Source organism: Acomys russatus, chromosome 25 (assembly GCF_903995435.1).
Source record: "Acomys russatus chromosome 25, mAcoRus1.1, whole genome shotgun sequence".
In the NCBI taxonomy this organism is placed as follows: Eukaryota; Metazoa; Chordata; class Mammalia; order Rodentia; family Muridae; genus Acomys; species Acomys russatus.
This window is the reverse complement of record NC_067161.1, coordinates 51,610,279-51,631,551: the sequence shown is the minus strand read 5'-3', so window position 1 is coordinate 51,631,551 and position 21,273 is coordinate 51,610,279. Positions and strand designations below refer to the sequence as shown.

The 21,273-nt window shown below is 42.5% G+C and overlaps 1 protein-coding gene across 1 annotated transcript in view; it reads left to right on the top strand.

The window, feature by feature from the left end:
* Positions 1-19,130, top strand: part of LOC127208044 (NACHT, LRR and PYD domains-containing protein 1a-like) — a 35,325-nt gene extending 16,195 nt beyond the window's left edge. The window contains 5 exon segments of the mRNA XM_051167402.1: positions 6,114-6,376; positions 6,854-6,979; positions 7,776-7,917; positions 17,679-17,723; positions 18,185-19,130. Of these exon segments, the coding sequence (XP_051023359.1) occupies positions 6,114-6,376; positions 6,854-6,979; positions 7,776-7,917; positions 17,679-17,723; positions 18,185-18,477 (869 nt within the window). The 3' untranslated portion in view covers positions 18,478-19,130.
* The last annotated feature ends 2,143 nt before the right edge of the window (positions 19,131-21,273 follow it).

Here is a 21,273-nt window from a genome sequence, read left to right as displayed (position 1 = left end):
ACTGTAGGGTGGTGATAATGGGTGGACTTGCCAGGTCATATGGTAACTGTAGGGTGGTGATAATGGGTGGACTTGCCAGGTCATATGGTAACTGTAGGATGGTAGGTGATGAGGAAATATAGATTCCTTAGCAAGGCAGAGCAGGTTATGAAAACTGAGATGTTTTCTCAGTTCCTCTTCTTTGATGTATCTTATTTGAAGCAAATGTATCAGAGACTTATGATTATATTTCTGTTTTACCTGAAGTAGCCCCTAAGTGGAAAGGGATTTACTCAACTGCAATATTAACTATCATTTATTAAATGCACTTCACATATCATATTCCTCACACCCATGGCAGGAAATAGAGAATATATTTAGATTTTGAAGAGATTTTTGCAAACTAAAGCTAAGGAAACTAATGAGAAACATTTAGTACCCAGTGTCTACCAACACTGTAAGCCAATGCACTCCTACAGGCAGGAAGACAATTATGTCACCAAATTCCATTTGATAATTGGAGCCACAGAAGAGAGGTTTCCCTAAGAGAAGAAGAGAGCTCACGAGGTGTCTCTACTTCAGTCACCTGCAAAGATTGCTTCAGAAGATATTCTAACAAATGGGAGGTTCTCAATGAAAGATCTCATAAAGAAAGGCATTACTATGTGACTATGATCCTAGCTTTCCAAAGGCTGAAGCAGGATTGTTTAGAATTCAAGATCAGCCTAGTTTACACAACCAGCCTCTTGCTAAAAGGAGAAAAAGGAGCAAAAACAAAAACAAGGGAACAAAGTATTTTACAACTAGCTAGTGAGGCCAACTCTCTCTCCTACTTCAAGGAACACAGCCATGGGCCCCCCACAGGGGACTCAGATCACTGCAGATGAATCCGGTGTGTCTTCATGGTGATAAAGATGATGAGTCATTCCAAGATGGGCCTTTAGAGAGTGGAAACTGACAGCTGAGGAATTCATAAAAAATAAGACAGAAACACAAGCTGCTTCAGATGATAGAACCATGAATAGAAAACAAATTAAGTGTCCCTAAATTTTAAAAATATACATATTTAATGTCAATCCCAAAAATAAGAAAACAAATAAAGGTGAAGAAGGATTCAGTTGAAAAGAACTCACAAAGCAAATTTAAAAAATAGTTACACTAGTAAACACATGAGGCCATGACCGCAAAACCTTGCCATGAAGTACTCCTACCCAGATGATGCCTCCAAGTGTGTCCAGTGCAGCCAGTCAAGTGGCTCCACACAAAGTTCATGGTCTCTCCAACAACAGTGCTTGTCCCAGTCACCACTCAAGTCTCTTCTCTTCAAGCCACCATCTTCCCTGCTGCTCTGATCAGACAATTACACTATTGAAAGAAGGTAACTTCTGCTACAGAGTGCAGAAGCAACAATACATGTAAGAAAGACAATCACAGGGCCAGATTGTGTCACATACCTATGATTCCAGAGTTTAGGATGTTAAAACAGAAGAATTGTGACTTCTAGCCAATGATAGAATGTGAATCACTGTATTAAAATATCCAAAGAAGAAAAGCAATGGAAAAATAAAACTTACCAAGTTATCTTAGATGCCTCATGAAATTTCTGGTCTTAATCAAAGTCCAGCACTCCATGAGCCCCTAAAGTCCTGGGAAAGTCCTGGCTAGCATTTACCATAGCAAGAAGAGAAGTTGGACCAGTAGATCATCTTCCAGGATTTGGCCAAAATTAGCACAGCAAAAAGAAGATTGGGTAAGTGCCAGGATCTGGTGCTGAGACTGAGGCTAAATTGGAGAAGGCTAGGGTCTCAAGGCCCTGAATGGGCAATTAAAGGATGTTTTACTGCTGTAGAGTGAGAAGTAAAACTACTAGCCAGAGTCACTAATGCAAATTCCAAGATGTTTCACTTCCTAGAATAGCAAGTTCATTGTCCCACCCTCGGTGTTTATTGATTCCAAAGCAATTTCTGAAGATAAACAGAAGTGCTCTCTGCTAAAAGACGTACACTGCAATACTGTTTGTTGTGGTACAAAGTTGGAAGCAAACTCAGTGCTGAAAGGACTGGCAAATGTTGAGGTGCAGTGTTCTGTATCCATTAGTGTGGATCACATCAAGTTCACAACTGAGATTCATCATCATCAAGAGTCTACCCATTCTCAACTTGACACCCAAGCACATCACTTTAAATCATAACTTTCTACCTCCTATTTCCAAAGTTTCAGCTTAGTCTCATAATACAAGCTATAATCCAATTTAAAAGGTCCCTACAATCCTTAATAATTCCAGAAGTATAAAAGCTCACAAGACCACCTCTCATCTGAGAATAAAAACAAGTTACATATTTCCCATACACAATGGCACAAAATAAACATTTCCATTCCAAAATGGAAGAATGGGGCCACACCAGGTAATAATCAGACTATAGCAAGACAGAACTCTGTCAGCATCAATGCCAACTTCTGCAGCTGCGTGTCCAGCTACGAAACTCATAACTTCACTCCCTAGAATCCGCCCCTCCAGTTCTACCACATGAAGCACACATAGCCTCTCTCTCGGGACATCTCTCTACTCCTTACCTACACTTTTCTTACTTTTTCTATCACTCTTTGTTTGAGGTTTTTTGGTTTTTGTTTTGTTTTGTTTTTTTGCTTTGTTTTGATTGAGACAGGCATTCTGTGTAACCCTGGCCTCAATTTAGAGGTTCACCAGCCGCTGCCCCCCAAAGGATTAAAGGCATGTTGCCACACTACCTACAATACCAGAAACAAAATGTGTTTCTGGAGTCTCCAATATCCTAGGATTTCCATTCCAACTTAGGTTTCACTTTCAAAGATTCATAGAATGACCTCTCAAGAACTCCTCACTGGAACTTTGACCCACACATAAATAGACAGACAGCCTGGCCTCAGCTGCTAGCCAATCTATGCATCATGACACAAAGACTCATCAATGTAGCATATTTCATGCCTTAAAAATGGTAAGAATAAAATATATAAAGAACTCAAGGAATTAAACACCACCAAACCAAATAACCCAATCAAGAAATGGGGCTCAGAACTAAACAGAGAATTCTCAACAGAGGAATATCAAATGGCTGAGAAACACTTAAAGAAATGTTCAGCATCATTAGTCATCAGAGAAATGCAAATCAAAACAACTTTGAGATTCCATCTTACAACCACCAGAATGGTTAAGATCAAAAATTCAAGTGACACCACATGCTGGTGAGGATATGGAGAAAGAGGAACACTCCTTCATTGCTGGTGGGAATGCAAACTAGTACAACCACTTTGGAAATCTGACACTTTCTCAGAAAAAAAAAATGGCAATGGGGCTTCCTCAAGACCCAGCTATTCCACTCCTTGGAATATACCCAGAAAATGCTCCACCACACAATAGGGACATATGCTCAATCATGTTCATAGCAGCCTTATTTATAATAGCCAGAAACAGCCTAAGTGTCTCTCAGTAGAAGAATGGATAAAGAAACTGGGGTACATTTACACTATGGAATACGATTCAGCTATTAAAAACAAGGAATTCCCAAAATTTGTGGACAAATGGATTGAACTAGAAATGATCATAATGAATGAGTTAACTCAGAAGCAGAAAGACTCAAATGGTATATACTCACTTATATCTGCATACTAGCCCAAGGGGCATGTCCCACGAAAGCCTTCACTTACCAGGAAACTGAGACAGAGGGGAGGACATCCTATTGAGACTTTAGGTGAGAGAAGCAGGGGAGAATGTGGAAATAGATGGATCCAGAGGGTCCTAGAAACCTACAAGAAGAACATTATGACAGGCGGATCTGGGCCCAGGGATCCTGCTCAAACTATGACACCAGCCAAGAACAATACAAGAAGTAAACTTTAAACCCCTACCCAGACCTAGCCAATGGACAGAACATTCTCCACAGTTGAGTGGAGAGTGGGGACTGACTTTCACACAAACTCTGGTGCCCCATATTTGACCATGTCCCCTTGATGGGGAGGCCTGGTGGCACTCAGAGGAAGGGTAGCAGGCTACCAAGAAGAGACTTGATACCCCATGAGCATATACAGGGGGAGAAGGTCCCCCTCAGTCACAGTCATAGAGGAGGAGAGTAAGGGGGAAACTGGGAGGGAGGGAGGGATGGGAGGATACAAGGGATGGGATAACAATTGAGATGTAATATGAATAAATTAATAAAATATTTTTTAAAATAGTAAAGCTAGAAAAAAATTAAAAAGAAAAAAATGGTAAGAATGACACTTCCAGATTCTGCTGCTAGCTTGAGATGTAGTCTGGTCCTCCACTAGAGCACAGCTGTGTCATCTGCTGAACCAAGGAAACAATTTCTTGGGCATTTGTATTTGTGGAACAGAAAACTACATCAGTTAAAGCTTTCAGCCTTTAAATGAATTTGGATCATCACAAGATAAGGCCCATGAAAGCTGAAGTTTTCCCCCATTGAATCCTTTTTCTGTTGTCACAGTACAGTGCAGCTTTCCCTTCAATGACGCTCCTCTCTTTAACAACCACATCTGATTTCTTTAGAATCAGGATGAATGTTTTCTCTTTTGAAATATCTCCTGCCATATTAGTCCCTTATTTTTCAATTCAACTTCACTCAAATTCCGGGAATTTACACAATGACACTCGATTCTCGGCCAACCAGCAACATGAGGGCATCCTTTTGCAGTCCCCAACAGAAACCTTGCTACTCTCTGAAACTATCACAAACAGGCTTCCAGTGCCTCGCTCAGCTTTCCCATCTTCCCTCCTTCTACAAGAATGTGCCTGTAAGCTCTTCTCTCTGCACAGCAGGACCTTTCTAGACCTATGTAACAAACTCTTCCACATGCCAGCCACAAAATAGTTCCAGTACCAAAGGCCTATGAACCATAAGATCAGACATGTTCCAGCAACAACCCAACATCTGGTCTCGATTTTCTGCCCAGGTAACTCTCTTTGTTGCTGACATAAAATAACTGATCAAACAAACCTAAGAGAAAAAGAATTTATTTTGTCTGACAGTTCAAAGGAACAGCTCATCGTGACCTGGAAGTCTGAGGTCATGACAGACTGGCATCAGCAGATAGGGAGCAGAGGAAGGCGAGTGCTGTGCTCATGTGACCATCTCCATCTCACACAGTCCTGCATCCTAGTCAGGGAATGCTGCTGCACACAGTGGGTAGATCTCCCCAAATAAATTGACCCAATCAATGTAATTTTCTATTTTCCTATGAGGCCTATATCCAAAGTGATTCTAGATCTTACCAAGTGCATTTTTTACACTAACCATTTCAGGGATCCATCCAGCTTTGTCCTTATTTGGGCAAAGGTACCCTTGGGTCTCTTTCATAACAGCAAAATTTGCATCCTGCAAGAAAGACTTTAGTGAACACTGAAATCCCAAAACACTAAGGCTGGTAAGAGCACCACCCCCAGAGAACCTGTTCATTGTCAAGTTTCTGCCAGTAGCTTCTGAGGCTGTATTTTTTATAGCATCCATGAATAACACCATCATGAACATCCCCTCTACTGTGAGTACTCACCCAGCAGCTACCCAGGGACAAAGCCAAGGCTGCTTCAAATGAAAGGCAGTCTACATAAGTCACCACTGGCAGCAGGTCACATCCTCCCTCCATGGCATGGTGAACTGATGGTGAGAAAAGGGTTAATCGATCTTCTGTGTTCTCACTGGGCATTAATTAATTACTAACAGCTATGATTTCTGGTCACAGTTTATCTCGTAAACATTAAAGAATAAATAAACCTAAGAAGACATCATGACCAAGGAAACTTAGAGAAGAAATATTTTGGGAGTACTTAAACATTCTTAGGGTGAATCCGTGAACACCATGACAGGGCAAATAGCAGCAGACAGGCAGACGTGGCACTGAAGTAGTAGCTGAGAGAGAGAGAAAGGGAACTAGAAATAGCATGGCCTTTAACCTCAGCATCCCAGTGACACACTTCCTCCAACAAGGCCTACATCTCCTAGTTCTTCCCAAAGAGTTCCACCAACTATACAAGCTGTTCTCATTCAAACCACCACAGTCATTTTAAATCCCAGGATGCTATTTTTAAGCCAAACATAGATCAATGGAAACACTAAATCTGTATCTTTAAATCTGTTCTCTCACAGAGCGAAAAGTGGACATCTCCTGGTTCCGCATGGCCCACTTTCAAGAACATGGGATGGTCCTAGAAACTCCAGCCAGGGTGGAACAACACTATGCAGTCCTGGAAAACCCAAGCTTTTCCTCAATGGGAGTTTTGCTGGGACCATTGCCTGATATCAGCCACAGCATCCCCATCAGTTCCATCACATTGATCTACCATCACCGCAATCTCGAGGATGTCACCTTTCACCTCTACCTGATCCCCAATGACTGTACTATTCGGAAGGTGACTTTGAGGAAGGCAAAAGTAGGACCAGGGTGGGATGAAGGAAATATTGAGATGCAGCTAGTGGATGCATCAAGTGGAAACTGGGATCCATTTTTATAAAGGTAACCCTGGTATGCATGATTCTGCCATCTTCTTGGCTCCCTTACACCAGAATCTACAACAACTGCCTTTAACGCCCCTTTGCTAATCCCTGGACACCCTTCCATAGTCCCTTTCCAACCATCAGAAGGATGGGAATCATCCATGTCTAACCTGTATAGCAAATCCCCTTCTTCTCTGGCTCTGTTCCCACAGTGAGCATGACAGGGTTCAATATTTCAACAGTCTGTGTGGCAGAACACAAGGTAAAAGGGTGCCCAGGAGGTGTCGCCATCAATATCCCACACAAGTGTACTGATCTACCATCTCACCTCATTCAGATCAGATGCTGTAGCCCAGAAATTTAGCTAAATCACCCTCTGTAATGTCCCCTAGGCAGTTGATGATGAAGAGATGGTGTTCAGTTTTGTGCGAATAAACAAGCCACCCCCAGTAGACTCTCTCTACATCGGCTCCCGCTACATTGTGTCTGGGTCTGAGACGCTCGAAATCATCCCTCAGGTGAGCATCCAGGTGTTCGCTACATGCCTATGTCTGATGCAAGGCTTCAGAACCATGTGGGGGCAGCTTACAAGGCTTTGCAAGAGGTTGAGATTGGGTAGAAAACAATTGAGATTTAGGATGAGCATGAATATATCAAAGTTAGGTGGAAGACACTTTAAAGGACCACACAGGAATGCAGATTAGCCCTGGAGAATTGAAGAGTTAGATTCAAAACAGCACAGAGAAGGTTCCATCTAAATGTGGAGAGTGCAAGCCCAGGCGGAGATCTCTCACTCATCTGTGGACATTGTATTTAAATCTTAAATGTCTCCTAAGTAGGTAAAGGTTTAAACACTAGGTCCCTACATAGTAGTAGTATTTTGGGAGTTTATAGGTACAAAAGATGTGGGGTCTGGCTATCAGAATCAGGGCATTAGCGGCAGGTCTTGAGGGTTATAGCCATGAGCTGCTACCTACCTCAGACTTGATGATTCCTGATCCTGTTATATATGACAAGCATTGCCACAACATCCTGCCCCCAAGAAAGGGGCCAAAGCTTCCATGTGCTCCACAACACAAAACTAAACAATAAAATAAGCCTTTTCTTAAGTTGTTTCACTGATGAGAAAGAAAACAGGGACCCCAGATGGGTCTCAATCCTCAGTGTAAAGATATGTGTTCAAAGGCTATGGGTTGCCTCAGTGAAAAGACAGCTTAATGTGGCGAGCATAAATTTAAAAGCATGCAGTTGGGAAAATCAATCCTTCACAGAATAAGCAGTTGGTTTTCACACAGCAACTCTCTCTCTCTTCAGGAACTGGAGCTGTGCTACCGAAGCCCAGAACAATGCCAGCTCTTCTCCGAGATCTCTGTTGTCCACATGGATTCAAGGATTAAGGTGCAAATCAGAGACAAGAAGGATAATAATCTCATATGGGAGACCTTGCTGAAACCAGGTAAAATTTGGTTTAAAGACAGAGACTTCCCCAAAGGTAGAAGAAAGCCTGTGAGTGTGGGAGGTGTATTATTGTTGGATCTTGGTGCCACAAAATATACAGATCAGTTATGTGACTTTTGTTCGATCCATAGCAGGTTATATGAGCACAGTTTAAACTGTGGTCCTGTGTTAGTCAGCTTTTCCCAACTGTGAGAAAACATGCGAGAAAATGAAAGGAGAAAGGATTAGAGGTCGTAGAGCCAAGTTTCAGTCTATGCCCAGCATTCTCCATCTCTTTGAGCCTGAGGTGAAAGAGTGTATCATGAAGTTGGAGCTTCCAAGTGAAAGAGGAGGCTGTTCACCTGTTATCTCCACAGCAGAGAGGAAGGAGGAAAAGAAAATAGATGGGGGAAGAAGAGGAGGCTGAGGCTAAGAGAAGAGAAGGAGAAAAGAGGAGAAGATGGATAGGACAGGAGGTAGAGGAGGAAGGAGGAATTCCATGCAAGTTATTGTCTTCCACGACTTGCCCCACTGACCAATTTCCTCCATCTGTACACTCTCACATTGGTTCTATTACAATTCTTACACTCACACAATTATGAGAGCATTAGTGAGTGAGTTCATTCATAAATTCACAGCCCACAGGACTAGTCACCTCAGAGTACTACTGGAGGACTAGTCCTTCAACACATGATAATTTTTCAGGAAACCCATTATATCCAAACAATCACATGCTATAAGCCCTATTTTCTGAGTCCTGTGCCCTGATATCCACCCCCACTGTCCTGGAAGTGACAGATTGAGATGCACAATGATCTGGCTCCAGTTCACATATTAGCTCAGATTTAAAGTGGAGGGAATTTGCAAACATGAGATGCTTGATCTTAAACATATCCATGCTTTGTATTAATAAATTCTGGGGGTTTTTTTTAACAATTTCAACATGCATACAATGCAGTCTAGTCACTCTACTCATATATAATTCTTATCTCTTTCCTCCAGCCTGCTCCTCTTTTTTTATTTACTTTACATGCCAATCATAGGCCCCTCCCTCATCTTTTCCTGGCCCCGCCTTTGCCCCCTCTTCCCCCTATTTCCCAGCCCATCAGGTCACGTCAGGACTGAGCACACCTGTGGCCTGGCAAGGCAGCCCCACAATGAGGAAGTGACCTAAAAGCAGGCAACAGAGTCCATGTCAGAGACAGGCCCACTCCCCTTACTAGGGGACCCACATGAAGACTGAGCTGCCCGTCTGGTACATATGTGTTGTTGTTGTTGTTGTTTTATTAGTATGGCCTAATAATGTTTATTTTCAGGCCTATACTTATTGCTATTACATCAGTATAACCTAATAGCAATAAATCAAGACACAAACACTTGTTATATTTTTAAATAGCCTTAGTTAACCTGAGGCAAGGTGGGCATTATTCCTTTAAACTACTTCCCGTGCCATCTGTTTTTAATAATTTCTATCAAGCTACCTCCCATTCATAATCCCAAATACTTGCTAACGTTCTTCATCTGGGATAAATCTCCATCCACACCAGCCATGTGCTTCTCCTCCACCTACTCCATGATGGTGCAACCTTTTTCTCCTCTCTTCTCCTCATATCTCTCTTCTTCCCAAGATTCTCTCTGTTCTCCTAGGCCTGGAAACCTTAGCCACACCTATCTCATTTGCCCTGGCCAGGCGTGATGGCTTTTTATTAATTAGCATCAAATATATAAGACCATCCTCCAACACATATGTGTAGGAGGCCTACTTCCAGTCCATGCATGGCCTTTGTTTGGTGCTTCAGTCTCCACAACACTCCCTAGGCTGTGGATCATTGGCTCTGTTTGTCTTCTTAGAGAACTCCTGTCCCTTCTATCCTGTCCTTTCTATCCATTCCACTACTCTTCCACAAGACTCACTGCCTCTGCCCAATGTTTAGCTGTGAGACTCTGCATCTGTTTTGATCTGCTGCTGGGTGGGGCCTCTCAGAGGACAGCTAAGACAGGCTTCCTTCTCCAAGCATAGCCGAGTGTCATAAATAGTGTCATGGGTTGGCTGTCTCCGATGGAGCAAGTCTCAGGTTGGACCAGGCACTGGCTAGACATTCCCTAAATATCTTCTCTATTTTTATCCCTGCACATCTTGTACACAGGGTAAATTTTGGGTTGAAGTTTTTGTGGTTGGGTTGGTGTTCCCCTCCCACTAAAAGTTCTGTCTAGTTAGAGAGTGACCTCTTCAGTCTCCATTACCAAAGTCCAAATCAAGACCAGGTTAACCGCCCAGCCGCAAGGCACTGGCCCTGCACTCCCCGAACGAGACAGCCCATCTGGGGATCCTGGCCTGAGCAAAGCAGGCACTCTCACATTATCGGGAGACGAGACGTGGGTGGGTCATGTTTGCAGTGTCTAATTGCTGACCTAGAGCGGTAGTGGAGCATCATAGCCCGGCGGGAAGATCTGAGTCCACGGGCAATTGCCAGAGCTCTGCAACCCTAGTGCTCCTAGCCTCCCAGCTGCAAGGCACTGGCCCTGCACTCCCCGAAGGAGAGAGCCTAGCTGGGGCTCCAGGCCCGAGCAAGGTAGGCACTCTCACATTATCGGGAGACGACACGTGGGTCTTGCTTGCAGTGTCTAATTGCTGACCAAGAGCGACCTTGGTCCCTCCAGGCATATAGTTCTGGGAGAGGTTGGACACCGCTACAGGGTATAGAGGCAGAGCTAAAAGACAGCTACTTCCCCAGATGATCTGAACTACCTGGGGTCTTGACTACAAAGCCACAGGAAGAACAGGCAGCTGGGATCAACCTACTCAACCAGAACGTTTGTGTGCAGACCTTATTCTAGGTCCCAAAACTGCTGATCTGAATTACAGCAGTAAAGTCCAAACAGATATCTACTTTGGCTGGCTCAGCCTGGAGCCCACGATGCAGAGGAAAACCACCAGAAGTGAAACCAGATCACCTACCTGTTCCACAGAAATACTCCCTGATCCCCACAGGCAAGAACACCTGACCTATAATCAGTCATCAATTAACCACTCTCAACCAGCGAAGGTCACTACAAAGTACCTTCCAACATCAGAGCCATCAAAATGACAAGAGGACAGCGAAAGAACACTAACAAAAACCAAAACAGTTTGACATCTCTGGATCCCAACATTCCCAATGAAAACAACCTGGAGAACCTAACAGCAATGGATAGTCAAGAAAATGACCTCAAGTCCTTAGTAAAGAAGATGATAATGGAAGAAACAAATAAAATCTGTAAACAAATGCAGGAGGAGGCAAACAAGAAGGCTGAAGAGTTAAAAGAGTGATATAAAGAGGCACTTGAAGAATTTCAGAAAAATATAAATAACCAGATTAAGGAAATCATTAAAACAGTCCAAGACATGAAGATAAAAATGGAAGCTATGATACAGGAACACACAGAAGAAAAATGTGATCAAGAGGCATAGAGAAGAAAGCAAGCATCTCAGAGGTGGCCTTATCTAAGAGACTGCAAGAAATGGAAGAACGAATATCGGGACTTGAAGATACAATCGCAGAACTGGAAACAACCATCCAGGGAAATGCTAAATCTGAAAAGTTCCTGACACAGAACATTCAAGAAATAAAAGACAACATGAAAAGACGAAACTTGAGAATAATAGGGATAGAGGAAAGAGAAGACAACCGACTCCACAGCCGAGAAAATATCTTTAATCGAATAATAGAAGAAAATGTCCCCAATTTGAAGAAGGAGATGCATACAAGCATACAAGAGGCCTACAGAACACCAAATAGAATAGACCTGAAAAGAAAATCTTCCCACCACATAATAATAACAACACAAAATATACAGAACAAGGAAAAAATATTAAAAGCGGCAAGAGAAAAAGGCCAAGTAACATATGAAGGCAAACCTATCAGAATTACTCCTGACTTCTCAGCAGAGACCATGAAAGCCAGAAGGGCCTGGACAGAGGTTCTGCAAACCCTAAGAGAACACAAATACCAGGCTAGACTACTATATCCAGCAAAATTATCAATAACCATTGACGGAGAAAACAAGATATTCCATGACAAAACCAAATTCAAACAGTACCTAGCCACAAATCTGGCTATACAGAAGTTACTAGAAGGAAAACTCTACCCCACCTGGTCAACCTACAACCAAAACTACATAGGAAATAGGTAACTATACCATTGCAAAATCATAACCTCACAAAATCTTGACTGTTACAAATACCAAAAATGAAGGGTCTTACCAATCACTGGTCATTAATATCTCTCAACGTCAATGGTCTCAATTCTCCAATAAAAAGACACAGACTAACGGAGTGGATGCATAAACATGACCCAACATTCTTCTGCATTCAAGAAACACACCTCAACCACAAGGACAGACATTGCCTCAGAGTAAAAGGTTGGGGAAAAATATTCCAAGCAAATGGTCACAGGAAACAAGCTGGGGTAGCCATTCTAATATCTAATAAAATAGACTTTCAACCAAAATTAATCAAAAGAGATGAGGATGGACACTTGGTACTCATCAAAGGTAAAGTCAACCAAGAAGACATCACGATTTTGAACATATATGCTCCGAATACAAGGGCTCCCACATTTGTAAAAGATCTATTAACAAAGCTTGCCCCACTCATCGATACCCACACGTTAATAGTGGGAGATTTCAACACCTCACTTTCACTAAAGAATAGTTCTTTGATTCAAAAACTAAGCCGGGAAATAACCTCATTAACCAATGTCATGAAGCAAATGGATCTAACAGATATCTACAGAACTTTCCACCCAAACGCTAAGGAGTATACCTTTTTCTCAGCACCCCATGGAACATTCTCTAAAATTGATCACATAGTTGATCATGAAGCAAACCTCAACAGATACAAGAAGATTGAAATAATACCTTATATCTTATCAGATCACCATGGTCTAAGGCTGGACTTCAACAGCAACAGAAATAACAAAAAGAATACTAACACGTGGAAACTGAACAACTTTCTACTTAATGACACATGGGTCACAGAAGAAATAAAGGAAGAAATAAAAGACTTCCTGAAATTCAATGAAAATGATGGAACAACATACCCAAATTTGTGGGACATGTTGAAAGCAGTGCTAAGAGGAAAATTCATAGCACTAAGTGCCTTTAAAAAGAAAATGGAATCATCCCACATAAACAACTTAACAACACATCTGGAAGCTCTAGAAAAAAAAGAAGCAGAAACACCCAAGAGGAGTAGACGCCTAGAAATAATCAAACTCAGGGCTGAAATCAATAAATTAGAAACAAAGAGAACAATCCAAAGAATCAACAAAACCAAGAGCTGGTTCTTTGAGAAAATTAACAAGATAGACAAACCATTAGCCAATCTAACTAAAAGACAGAGAAACACTATCCAAATTAACACAATCAGAAATGAAAAGGGAGACATAACAACAGACACCAAAGAAATACAAAGAATCGTAAGAACCTACTTTAAAGGCATTTATGCCACAAAATTCGAAAATTTAAGGGAAATGGACAAATTTCTCGACCGATTCCATTTGCCAAAATTGAACCAAGACCAGATAAACAAATTAAATAGCCCTATTTCGCCTATAGAAATAGAAGCAACCATTGATAGTCTCCCAACCAAAAAAAGCCCAGGGCCAGACGGTTTCAGCACAGAATTCTACCAGTCCTTCAAAGAGGAGCTAATACCGATACTATTCAAGCTATTCCAAAAGATAGAAATGGATGGAATATTACCAAATTCCTTCTATGAGGCCACAGTCACATTGATACCTAAACCTCACAAAGACCCAACAAAATAAGAGAATTTCAGACCAATTTCTCTTATGAACATTGACGCAAAACTACTCAACAAAATACTCGCAAAGCGAATACAACAGCATATCAAAGACATCATTCGCCATGACCAGGTAGGATTCATTCCAGGCATGCAGGGATGGTTTAACATACAGAAATCCATCAATGTAATCCATCATATAAACAAACTGAAAGAGAAAAACCACATGATCATCTCTTTAGACGCAGAAAAAGCATTTGACAAAATCCGACACCATTTATGTTTAAAGTTCTGGAGATATCGGGAATACAAGGCACTTATCTAAACATAATAAAGGCTATATACAGCAAACCAACAGCCAACATTAAATTAAATGGAAAAATACTCAAGGAAATCCCTCTAAAATCAGGAACCAGACAAGGCTGCCCTCTGTCCCCATATCTCTTCAATATAGTTCTTGAAGTTCTAGCCAGAGCAATAAGACATCAAAAGGAGATCAAAGGGATCCAAATGGGAAAGGAAGAAGTCAAATTATCCCTATTTGCAGATGATATGATAGTGTATATAAGTGACCCGCAAAATTCCACCAGAGAACTCCTACAGCTGATAAACACCTTCAGCAAGTTGGCAGGATATAAAATAAACTCAAAAAAGTCAGTAGCTTTCCTGTATACAAATGACAAACAGGCAGAGGAAGAAATTAGGAAAACTACTCCCTTCACGATAGCCACAAACAATATAAAATATCTAGGAGTGACTCTAACCAAGCAAGTGAAGGACTTATTTGAAAAAAACTTCAAACCTCTGAAGAAAGAGATTGAAGATGGCATGAGAAGATGGAGGGATTTACCTTGTTCATGGCTCGGGAGAATCAACATAGTAAAAATGGCCATCCTACCAAAAGCAATTTACATAGTCAACGCAATCCCTATCAAAATACCTACAAAATATTTTGAAGATATTGAAAGATCAATTCTCAAATTCATATGGAGAAATAAAAAACCCAGAATAGCAAAAACAATCCTATACAATAAAAGATCCTCCAGAGGAATCTCCATACCTGATCTCAAGCTGTACTACAGAGCAACAGTAATTAAAACAGCATGGTACTGGCAAAGCAATAGGCTGGTGGATCAATGGAATCGAATTGAAGACCCAGAGATGAATCCACACACATTTGCTCACTTGATTTTTGACAAAGAAGCCAAGTCTATTCAATGGAAAAATGATAGCATCTTCAACAAATGGTGCTGGTCTAACTGGATGTCTACATGTAGAAAAATGCAATTAGACCCTTATTTGTCACCATGCACAAAACTCAAGTCCAAGTGCATTAAAGACCTCAACTTAAAACCAGAGACATTAATTCAGTTAGAGGAAAAAGTGGGGAAGAGCCTGGGACACATAGGCACAGGAAACAACTTCCTGAACAGTACACCAACAGCCCAGGCCTTAATGTCAACAATTAATAAATGGGACCTCATGAGGCTGAGAAGCTTCTGTAAGGCAGGAGACACTGTCAAGAGAACAAAGCGACAGCCTACAGAATGGGAAAAGATCTTCACCAACCCTTCATCTGACAAAGGTTTAATATCCAAAATATATAAAGAACTCAAGAAATTAAACACCAAAAAACCAAACAACCCAATTGCAAAATGGGGCTTGGAACTTAACAGAGAATTCTCAACAGAGGAACATCAAATGGCCGAGAAACACTTAAAGAAATGCTCGTCCTCGTTAGTCATCAGAGAAATGCAAATCAAAACAACACTGAGATTCCATCTTACACCCATCAGAATGGCTAAGATCAAAAACTCAAATGACACCACATGTTGGCGAGGATGTGGAGAGAGAGGAACACTCCTTCATTGCTGGTGGGAATGCAAACTAATACAACCACTTTGGAAAGCTATCTGGTGCTTTCTCAGAAAAATGGGAATAGGGCTTCCTCAAGACCCAGCTATCCCATTCCTTGGAATATACCCAGAAAATGCCCTACCACACAACAGGGACATATGTTTTTGGCTCCTTCACCAAAGGCCAGGTAGTTGTAGTTGTGTGGTTTTCATCTAGATCCTCTATTCTATTCTATTGACCTGGGTGTCTGTTTGTGTTCATAGCATGCTGCTTTAATTACTACAATTTAGTATTAATTGGAGGTCAGATGTGCTGATGTTTCCCACAACATGGTGTTTGTTCAACATTAATTTGGCCGTCCTATGTCTCTCATGGTCTCATGTATATTTTGGGAATATTTTGTCCTAGTATTTGTTTAAAAAATGTCCCTCGAATTTTGAATTGGATTCCATGAATCTGTAGAGTTCTTTTAGTAAGATAACTATTTTCACATACTTATTCTTCTAAAAAAAAAAAAAAAGCATCTTCTAAGGTCTTCTTTGATTTATTTATTTGATGCATATCTTAAAGTTTTTGTTGTATGATTCCTTTATTTTTACTATTAGGTGTTATATCCAGCATTTTATTGTATTGTGTTTGTTTGCTTGGTATTTTAACTCATCCATTTTTTTTTCAAGATGACATAGGCAAGTGAAAACGGAGAACTTTCTTGAGTGCAGTAACAGTACAGTCTTAGTCCAGCACTCACAATGCCAAACCAAGCTCCTCTAGTCAGTATCTCTAGGGATGCCCAGCCTTGTCAGATGTCAAATAGTGGTAGTTCGTGCTCCTGAGATGCTACAAACAAGCTACATATGTGGTCAAAGACTAGCGTTGCTTCATCCTTGACAAATGGAGAACTAGCCTGGCCTGCAGCAGGCCAGGGTTTGAGTCTCACTCCAGAACTTATTCATTCAGTGATCTTGAAAAGTAATTTAACACATTTGAGCTTGACCTTCCTCACTTCTAAACTGATGATCAGAATGAGCAACTCATGGGATGCTTGGAAAGGTTAAATGCTGTTCGTAGACATCTCATAGCGTGATCTTTAGTTGATAGGAGCAGTGATGCTATCTTTCCTTTTAGTAAGCCCACCTCTATCACTTATTTTTCTTAATTCTGTCTTTTGGCACTCATTAAGATCTATTACCTTCCATGTGGGAAAGTATTCAAACATTGGAAAATTGTAATCATGGCCCACTTGTATCCCCAATTATACACCTGGGTTTTTTTTAATTTCATAGTCACAGCTGGACGTGGTGGCGCACGCCTGTAATCCCAGCACTTGGGAGGCAAAGGCAGGTGGATCGCTGTGAGTTCAAGGCCAGCCTGGTCTACAAAGTGAGCCCAGGACAGCCAGGCCTAACACAGAAAGACCTTGTCTCAAAAAACAAAAAAAACAAAAAAAAATTCATAGTCACTCGGGTACTTTCTTCATAAGATGGTGTAGTTTATCTACAACTCAGGATGCACCAAGATGATCCAGCTAGCATGGAACATAAGCGATATCATCCCTCCATCATATAAATGGAACCAGGATTTCCAATACTACAAACTGGGTCCTTGGGCTGACTTCCCTGTTAGAGCACAGTGAACGTAGGGTCTTCACAAACACTTGAGGCTTATTTGTGAGCTGCAGCCTATAAATCTCAATTATTGCTAAAAGTAACTCACTATTTGTTCACTCTTGATTCATCTTGGTTCTGCCATCAAATCCAGAATGCACACTTGTGGCACCTGAGTATATAAAGTAGAAAAAACCCAACACCTTACCCACAAGTAGATGTCATATGATCTAATACATGTAGCAAGGGACTTGGTTACTTCTCTTCAGGGAATTGAATCTAAGATAAAATTGAGGCTGTGATCGTGTGGGAGAAATGTCTGTTGCTCACTCACAGGCTTTCTATCTCTATGATGAGACTCATGGACTAAGATGCCCTGTGTAACTGAGGCAGTCCTCACCTTTCAGATTATATCTGAATTTCTGTGGTTCATTCTCACAGTCTCAGGCATGGGTAGAGGGTTCACAGAGTGCACTGAGTGTTGGCACTGAGTGTGGGAATCATGACAGATGATTCATCTCTCCTTTCTTCAAGGGGACCTCAGACCTTCACTGCCCAGGATCGCTCCAGTTCTCAAAGGTTAGTAAAAAGTGTAAGAGGCTGAAGAAGCCAATAATATCCTGTTGGTAGATCATCTGATCCTTGAGAGAAAGGCAGTGAAAAAGGACAGAGCCTCACATCGAAAACCTCACCTGCAAAAAAAAAAGAAAGAAAGAAAACCTCACCTGCACAGATCAGAGAGGTGCATACCCAGGGCAGACTTCCTCTCATGCCCCTTGGTGCTTCCCATGGTGACGATAACTCCACCCACCCGCTCTCACCCTGAACACCCCACCATGAGCCCCTCCCCCTGTGAGGCAAAATGTCAGACTAATAAATGGCCCCCAAGAAAGGTAAAGATATTTTTCAAATGACCTTTAGAGGAAAGAGGGAGCCAGGGGTACAGATGAGATACATGGAAGGACCAAGGAGTGAGTATCCAGTGGGAGACTCTGAACAAGCAATTCTTTGCTCAATGAGAGTCTCATCTTTACCGCTAGATGTCCCTGCCTTGCTGCACTTTGTGGACCAGCATCGGGAGCAACTGGTGGCACGAGTGACATCAGTGGACCCTGTCCTGGACAAGCTGTATGGTCTGATGCTGAGTGAAGAGGAGTATCAGGCAGTGCGGGCTGAGGTCACCAACCCGGACAAGATGCGGAAGCTCTTCAGTTTCAGCCGGTCTTGGAGGAAGGACAACAAAGACCAACTCTACCAAGCTCTAAAGGAAACCCATCCTCACCTGATCATGGACCTCTTTGAGAAGTCCAGCGGGGTCTCTGTGGGATCCTGACATCTTCACGGCTGAGGGGTGAGCACTCTCCTTAGGGTCCTGGCTCTCCCTGAGCTTCCTTTGGTCCTCAGTTTCTCCATTTATAACCAATCTCTGTGCAGTTCAAACTGAGGATGGAGTAATTTCTTCCTCTGACCCCACCTGCCTGGCCACAGTGTGTCAGCAGGACTTCCGATGATGCCTTGGTAGCTCAGCTAAGTCCTCTACAGTGTTCATATTTGGTGACACTGCACAGCCTCATGCAGCTCCCATTTGCAGGACCATGTGGCTACTGATTTGTCTGCCTGGAAAGAACAGGGCCCAAAGCACTATCCCTCTTGGTTTCAGGGCTTCAGGCATATTTTTGCTGCCTGCTGCTAGCAAAGCAGTCACTAATTTACTCATCAGGGCAGGCCCTTGCTTCTGTCTGGCATGGAATCCACACAGCTCTTCATGTTTTTCTGCCATCTCCTGCCACCCTGCCAGGACGCAAAACAAAGGCCCAACTCTGCCTGGCCCCTCTCTCAGGGCACCAGCTAGCAGCAGGGGTACCAAGCCTGCTAAGAGCTATGGAGCACTGCCAGCCCTTCCCAGGGTCAAAGCATCAATAGCAATGGTGACTGTTCCACCCAAACAGGGTCTTTCCCATAGACGACTGTCCACCTCACCCACAGCACAGCTCTGGCGGAATTCCGGAGACTGTAGGGTGTCAGAAGCTCTCAAAAATCTCGACTGCCTCCTCCATCCCCCTCCATCATCCTGAGGTCAGTTTGGGGGTCAAAGTCGCCAGGAGCACTTCCACCAACTCCAAGAGCCCAATTGGGGAAGGTGGCTTCGGGAGATGGTACAGCATCACGTGTGACCCCCGATCGCTGAGTATCACAGCCACCAGCAGCTGTGCTCACTAACTCTTCTGGCTAAGGGAGTCAGATATCTGTCACTGCACTCTCCCCCTTTCCACATAAAGACCAGCTAATACTTTCCCTATCCTCTCTGGGATGCAGGATAGATCCTCAAAAAATACAGTTTATCCCACCCGTGGAGTTTTTAAAATAGAAATTCCTCTCACAGGCCCTCTTAAACCTTGCTTCCCCTCAGAATGACTGGGTAGCCCAACTGACAATGCTTCAGACCTTGAACTGAAAGGTCTAAGGTGCAAATCTCTGCTAAACTCTCTTTTCCTTTTGAGCATCTTGCTGCCCCTATCAGCCCCAATTAGCCAGGCTATCAGCCTGATATAGTTTCCTGAGCCATTCCCAGTGGTCCCAAATAGCCAGGCTACCTGCCTGAACGTTTTTGATCTAAGAGAGAGAAATGCTGCCCTGGAAAGTATAATGTTTCTAACCTAAAATTGCTTACAGATTACAGCCAATGGCAATACTAACACCTTGCATCCAGTGAACTACATTAACAACTATTAAAGCCAGTCTATTTTTCACAGACAAGCCTTTCCTGTCTATTCCGAATATATAATAGACATGTTTCCTTCCTAGGCTACCCTAAGCAGGTATGATCCCAGCCTTTCTTCCTGCTTTCCTAACTCCAGCACAGGTGATTCCAAACTTAAAGGATGACAAACCAGACTTGAGGTTTCTCTAACACCTACCCCTTGCTTTCTGCAGTGCATACAAATGCTTCCATAATAACTCCAGCCAGAAGAAATTACACCGGCCCAGATTCCCAGAAAAATTCCCTTTTCATTTTAACCAAACAGTTGCCTTTGTTAGACCCTCTGCCTTCCCCTTTGTTCCAGGCCTGCACAGTGCATTGCCAATCAGACGGCTGTTAGAATAACCTGTGCATCTCTTGAATACCCTCCCACATTACATACCCAGCTGCCAGGGATCTTCACCCCTTGCAATTACTTCACAGGTTTTTTTTCTACAAGGAGGAAGAAACTACCCACGGACCAAATGGAGACCAGAAGTTCACTTTGGATCTGCCTGGACCATAGAGCAGCCAGCAGCCATGGGCACCTGACTGGGAACCTCTGACACCAGCTTAACTAGAGAGCACCTCCATACCCAACAGCCTTGCATCCCTCCAGAAACAGACAAACTCTCTTTCCGGATCATGCTCCAAAGCAGGGGAGCTAGACCTAATGAAAGCCACATATGTGGAAACTTACATAGTACTGCAATATACTTTCTCTATATAGATGTATCACGTTATTTTGAGGTCAGTGTTAATGCCCTCAAGGGTTTTATACAAACTTGCTTTTGAAATGTCAGCCTCCTAAGCAGTTGGTTCAGTAACCTCTTATGTTCCTGAACCCTACCCTTTACTAGCTACCTGATAATGCTTTCACCCTGCCCTCATCCAATTTTTAAAATGCCAAGTGACAATATTGCTAAGTTCACTACCAGCTGGGTCCTGGTTCAAAACCAAACAGTCTCCAGCTTAGAAACCCAATGGTGACACCTCCTTTAAAAATAAAAATAAAGACAAGTGAACTGTGAAGCATTACTGGAAAATGTCAAAGTCCAACCCCTCTGGTTAGCCATTCCAAAGACCTCTGAAAAAGGGGTGAGTCCTTTTTGATCCCAGCAGGCCCCTAAATCCCATCTGCTGAGAGGTGTCACAGATTGGATCCTGCTCTGCTAAAAACTTCAGAACCACTTCTGGATTACCAAGGGCTGTTTTCCCTCTCAAGACAAGGCTCTAGAGATATTTACTATAAACAGAAGCCATATCCTGCGATCTCCCTCTTTTACAATTCCCAGGGCTTCAAGAGTGTGACTTGCCTTTGTCCTTCCTTCTCATGCTGCCTTTTTGAGTCTTTGTGGTACATTTTCACCCTTCCTGTCCATCCATTTG